This window comes from Halichoerus grypus, chromosome 6 (assembly GCF_964656455.1).
Source record: "Halichoerus grypus chromosome 6, mHalGry1.hap1.1, whole genome shotgun sequence".
NCBI lineage: Eukaryota > Metazoa > Chordata > Mammalia > Carnivora > Phocidae > Halichoerus > Halichoerus grypus.
Genome location: NC_135717.1, coordinates 41,042,212 through 41,048,211, shown reverse-complemented (window position 1 = coordinate 41,048,211; position 6,000 = coordinate 41,042,212). Strand labels below are relative to the sequence as shown.

Below are 6,000 nucleotides of genomic sequence, written 5' to 3'. Positions count from 1 at the left end.
TTTCACCCATTCCCCTATAGCAAACCAATTTATTAAAGCCAGTTTTTTTAAATACATTTATTAACCAATGTTAACACATTAAATGAATCTATATATTGCTAGTCAGAGCAGCTTACAAAATGCCAGAATGCATCATAGAACTGGACAGCCACAATGAGTAAATTACAATGTGCATAGTGGCTAAGCTCAACACCTTGATATAGCTTTATGATTTGCAGAAAATTTTTAATAATGATTCCTAAAACAATCAGTTGTAATTTTACCTAAACTTTTACAAAACCAGGCCACAATCTCTTTTTTTTAATTTTGTTTTTTTTTTTTAACACACAGTTTTCACGCTGTAGTAACTTGGAAATGTGCAACCGTGTCAACGGAGACAAAAAAGCCAAAGTAACACGAATCTTACTTTCATGCAGCTATCAGTTAAATAGTACATACTCTGGAATGATTTTACACCAAAAATATTTCCACAATAACTTGCTCTCATAGGGGTGGATCGAAGTTTTAAAACTTGAAAAACAATCAGAGAAGGTAAGTGTTCTCGGTTACAACGTCTCAGTCAGACCACGGCACCATGGCGACGCTGACGATCACACAGCAATGGGGGGGGGGGACAAGACGCCCAGTCGCTGCCTTATTCAGGCGCGGTGCTGAGTGGGCCGCCAGGCAGCAGCTTGTCGATTAACTCGTGTCACCACCTCAACAGCATCAGGACTGGATGGAGGATTATTTCACAGAAGACTTAGTTACATTTTCATCTTTAGAGTGACCCTGACAAACCTGGAGAAAACTTTTAAAAAGGTTTTCCTCCTGATTCTCTCACTTCCATGGTGTGTAATTGCTTTAATAAATATCAAAGGTCTAAATAAATATTTACAAATTATTTCTCTAACCTTTAAAAATAACTAAATGATAAATGGGAATTTGACTTGGTCTAAGCTCAGTCTTTGAAAAAACAAATGGTGAGATTTAAAAAGTAATTTAAGTTTTCCTGGCTGAATTTTATATATCTATGTATAAAAAAATCATTATTCAACTATCGATCCATTCCTATTGGTAATGCTTCTTAATCCAGACATTCCGCAAAATACAGACTTTTTACAAATCACGGCATCTTTAATACAAGAAAATTAACATGCATTATTCTTCATTCTGTGTACAGTGATGGAGTTCATTAGTAGGCAATGACCCATTACTACAAACATAACGGCCTCTGTGAAACTTAAGTGCTTTCTTTCCTTTTAGTATTAATTTACAATATACGAGGTGACACCAGATAATAGGCAATCAGATGATACTTGGGGAGGGAAGGGAAGCATTAAAGAAATTTGTATGCCTCATCTATAATTTCATGGATGGATAAAGGTAGTTTTTGGCTTTTTATTTTTTGTTTATCTTGTTACAAGCACTCACGTTAGGACAAAGATGAAATGTGCAAACTTTAAAATTTAAATATTCATTTTCTCTAAGATCCAGCTCAGTAAAAGATTACCCCAGTTCCCTGCAATTTTAAACTACAAGATCAAAGCTAATAATTTGTTATAAAAGTTATATATTGAAAAGAAATAATGAAAAACACAATTGGGAAATATTTAAGAAAAAATATGCAGGACTAGCACCTGCTGTGTCAACCCTGTTCCCTAAATTCAATCATATACCCACTGGCATAACCAACAGATAATGCCTTTAAACAGTAAATTAAGCTGAACAAAACCAGCTCAACAAGGTTAAGAAATAAATTCCACATCAAGGTAGTATGTTTTATTTCTGAAACAGTTCTGTAGTTCTTACATTCAGATCTATTTTAAATGTGTCTTTGTTAAACTCGCTTGTATTCACCTGTTGTTTTTTTAAAGATCTGTTGTTAAAGGTTAAAATCTCTGTAAAACCTAAAAATGTTTTAAAATTTGCTGAAAATGCAACAAATTCTCAATTAAAATTTATTTAAAATAATACCCTCCACTGATGTTACTTTTACCCCCTGAAAAACTCCGGAGGAGCATTAACAAAAGATTTAAACTACTGTGCAAAATTTCTTCACGAAAAGTGTTTAAAGGCTGGTGCAAAATGGGAAGCAAATTCTAAACAATTTTGGCTTCTTGGAAACAAAAACCGCTGTGTCTGAGAAGAGTGCGCGCCGGAGGCCCCCGGAAAGCCCGCCTTCATCTTTTCCGGCGACAGGTACGCTTGTGCTCGGCGTGCCAGTGCTCCTGCTGGCACTTGATGGAGCAGTACGACGTGTTCCAGCAGCAGTGGTACATGGCCTCCTCCTCACAGTTGTAGCACTGCAGGGGAGAAATCGGGGCCGTGGTTAGACCTGCAGGATCCGTGTGGCTCAGCCTTCCACGACTGTCGCCAAGAATATCCGAGTGTGTGGTATGCACCACGCCCAGCAGCCGGGAGCGGGGGGGCCACGGAAGCCGCGGCATTTAGCCCGTCACCAGCAAGTGTGAGCGTCCCTGGCACATCAACTTCTCACTCTACTGCTCATTCCCATCAGCATACAAATCTAAAGAGAGGATTCGGGAAAGATGACAGGGTGTGAAGCACCACGCATCTCTCCCCATGTGGACAACAACTGCATCGACAGAATCGGTCTTAAGTAACTATTCTGGAACTCTGCAGTCTACTGAAGGCTTCCGATTTCTCGGGGAAGTTGGGGACAGTAAATTCTGATTAATTTTGGTCAATTTCAGCTCTTAGCACAGTAGCAACTGCCTCCCACCTCCAGCCGCATGGTGGCTGCTGTGTATGTGCAGAACTAAGGGCATCCAAGGGGAAGCTTAGAAAGTGTGCACGCCCAAGGAGAGGCTCAGAAAAGACCTGAGAAGTCCTTAAGTTTGTGCCTCAGACGGATTCTCAGCACAAAGACAGCCAAAACAAAAATCAGCAAACCTGAAAAGGCAGAGAAAATGAGTTCTAGAGTTACCACATAATTAGATTCAAATGTCCAGTGTTCAGCCTCAACAACAAAAAAATGAAGGTATATAAATAGGAACATTCAAAGAAAAAAAAACAACTGTCCCTGAAAAGGGCCTAACAGCAGAGATATTAAAGACTTTAATAGCTGTTTTAAAGATGCTCAAAGAACTAAAGAGAGATGTGGAGAAAGTTAATGACGTGTGAACAAAATGGAAATACCATTAAAAAGAAACCAAAAAGAAAATCTGGAGCTGAAAAGTCCATTAACTGAAACACTGATTCTCTGAAGACAAATCCAAGCAGAACCTGAGGGACTGGGGGACACTGTCCAGTGTCTGGGAACCTCACAGGAGAGAAGACAGGGTAGAGATTACGTGTGGAGATAATGGCTGAAAACTTCTCAATCTGATAGAAGATGTGAACATAAATATCCAAGAAGCTCAAGGAATTCCAAGTCAGAGGACCTCAATGAGACACACATCAAGACACGTTATCTCCAAACTTTCTAAAGCCCAAGTTAAAAGAGAATTCTGGAAGCCTACAAGAGAAACTGTCACATGCAAAGGATCATCAATATGTTACCATCAGCTTTGTCATCAGAAACTCTGGAGGCCAGAAGACAGTGGGCTGATATCTTCAAAGTGCCAAAAGAGAAATACTGTCAATGCAGAATCCTATATTCAGCAGAACTGTCCTTCTAAACATGAGGGATAAATTTTAAAATTCCCAGATACTCAAAAGCTGAGGGAACTTGTGACCTGCCCTCCAAGAAATGCTCAGGGGAGTCCTACAAGGTGGAAAGGACACCAGCCAATACCTCAAATTTGTTAAGGGAAACAATAAAGGTTACAGCAGAGAGAAATGAAACAGCATAAAAACAATAGAGAAAATCCGTGAAATCCAACGTTGTTTTTTTGTCAATTTTATTATCTTTTCATTCTTTTAACTAGATGGACTGAGAGAACTCAAATTACTAAAATCAGAAATGAAAGTGGGGATCTTACTACTGATTCTACAGAAATATGAAGGATTTTAAGAAAGTACTATTAACTGGGGGCACCTGGGTGGCTCAGTCGTTAAGCGTCTGCCTTCAGCTCAGGTCATGATCCCAGGGTCCTGGGATCGAGCCCCACATCGGGCTCCCTGCTCTGCGGGAAGCCTGCTTCTCCCTCTCCCGCTCCCCCCCTGCTTGTGTTCCCTCTCTGACTGTCTCTCTCTCTGTCAAATAAATAAAAATAAAATCTTAAAAAAAAAAAAAAAAAGAAAGTACTATTAACTGTTCCATCTTAGAAAACTTAAGAACTAGATAAAATGGACAAATTCCCAGAAGAATAAAACTTACCAAGACTAACTCAAAGAAATTTAAGCATACTGAATGACTAATAAAAATCTCTCAATAAAAAAGAGCCCTGGAATTGCTGGCTACTCTATTAATTCTAGCATATAGTTAAGGACCAATAGCAATCCTTCCCAAACTTTCCCCTAACACTGTAGTATAGGAAACACTTCCTACCTCATTCTGTGAATCCAGCATAACCTGACACCAAAGCCAGACAGAGACACTACAAGGAACAAAAGCTATACATCAGGATGCCTTCTGAACAGTGGGACAGAATCCTCCACAAAAGATTAGCAGCACAGTAAAAGGATTCTATACCAGGACCATGTGGGACATAGTCCTGTGACACAAGAGTGATCCAAAATACGAAAATCGATCTGTAATATGCACATCAACACAACGAGGAAAAAACCCACATGATCATCTCAACTGATGTAGAAAAAGCATCTGACAAAATGCAACACACCCTTTCATGATAAACACTCAACAGGAATAGAAGGAAACTGCCACATATGAAAAACCCACAGCAAACATCACACTCAGTGAAACACTGAAAGTTTTTCCTCTAAAATCAGGAACAAGGCAAGAATGCACCCACTTTTACCACTTGTACTGAGCAGAGTACAGGAAGTTCTAGCCACGGCAACCAGGCAAAAAAATAAAAGAGATCCATACTTGAATAAACTTACCTGTTTGCATATGGTTTGATCTTTAGAGTTTTCTACACCTAAGACTCCAGAACAAAGCTCTTTAGAACAAATGAATACCGCAACGTAGCAGGACGCAAAGTCATAAAATCAGCTGCATTTCTAACAGGAACAATGAACAATCTCAAAAGGAAACGATGAAAACAATTCTGTTTAAAATCGCTCAAAGAAGAATACGTAGGAAGTAACTTAACCAAAGAGGGAAAGCCTGCACAACAAACACTACCTAACACCGCTGAAAGGAATTCAAGACATGAACAAATGGAAACCCACCCCATGTTTGTGGATTGGAGGACATCATACTGTTAAAATGTCAGCAGGACCCAACGCCATCTACAGATTCAGTGCCATCCCTACCAAAATCTCAAACTTTTTCAGATATAGAAAACCCATCCTAAAATTCATGTGGAATCTCAATGGACCCCAAATAGTCAAAATCATCTTGAAGACACGAAGGAGAAACTGGAGGACTCACACTTCCTCATTTCAAACCTACGACAAAAGCTACAGTAACCAAACCACGTGGTACTGGCATAAAAACAGACAGACAGACGAGGGGAGGTGAACAGAAAGCCCAGAAAGAAACCCTCACATAGTGAAAGGACTTTTGACGAGGATGCCGAGACCTCTCGATGGGGAGCCGACAGTCTTTTCAACAGAATGGGCTGGGGACACTGCATCTCCACACGCAAAGGAGGAGGCTGGACCCCTACCTAACAGCACCCACACACATTAACTCAAAATGGATCAAAGACCTCAATGTAAGGCCTAACACGATAAAACTCTGGAAGAAAACGTAGGACAAAAGCTTCACGACACTGGATTTGGCAATGATTTCTTGGATGTGACCAAAGGCACAGGCAACAAAAGAAAAAATGAAGTGACTTCATAAAAATTCTAAGGTTGTACATCAGGAGACACTGTCTACAGAGTAGACTGAGAAAAATATCTGTAAATCATACATCTGGTTAAGAATTAACATCCAGAATATATACAAAACTTCTGATACTAACAACCTGACTCAAAAACGGG

General features: G+C 39.6%; 1 protein-coding gene across 16 annotated transcripts in view; it reads right to left on the bottom strand.

The window, feature by feature from the left end:
- Window positions 1-211: 211 nt before the first annotated feature.
- ZMYND11 (zinc finger MYND-type containing 11) overlaps window positions 212-6,000 on the bottom strand; it is a 130,296-nt gene continuing 124,507 nt past the window's right edge. For all 16 annotated transcript variants that reach the window (XM_078075066.1, XM_078075062.1, XM_078075071.1 and 13 more), the window contains one exon: window positions 212-2,285. In XM_078075066.1, coding sequence (XP_077931192.1) covers window positions 2,163-2,285 — 123 coding nt within the window. In that variant the 3' untranslated portion in view covers window positions 212-2,162. The remainder of the gene's footprint in view (window positions 2,286-6,000) is intronic.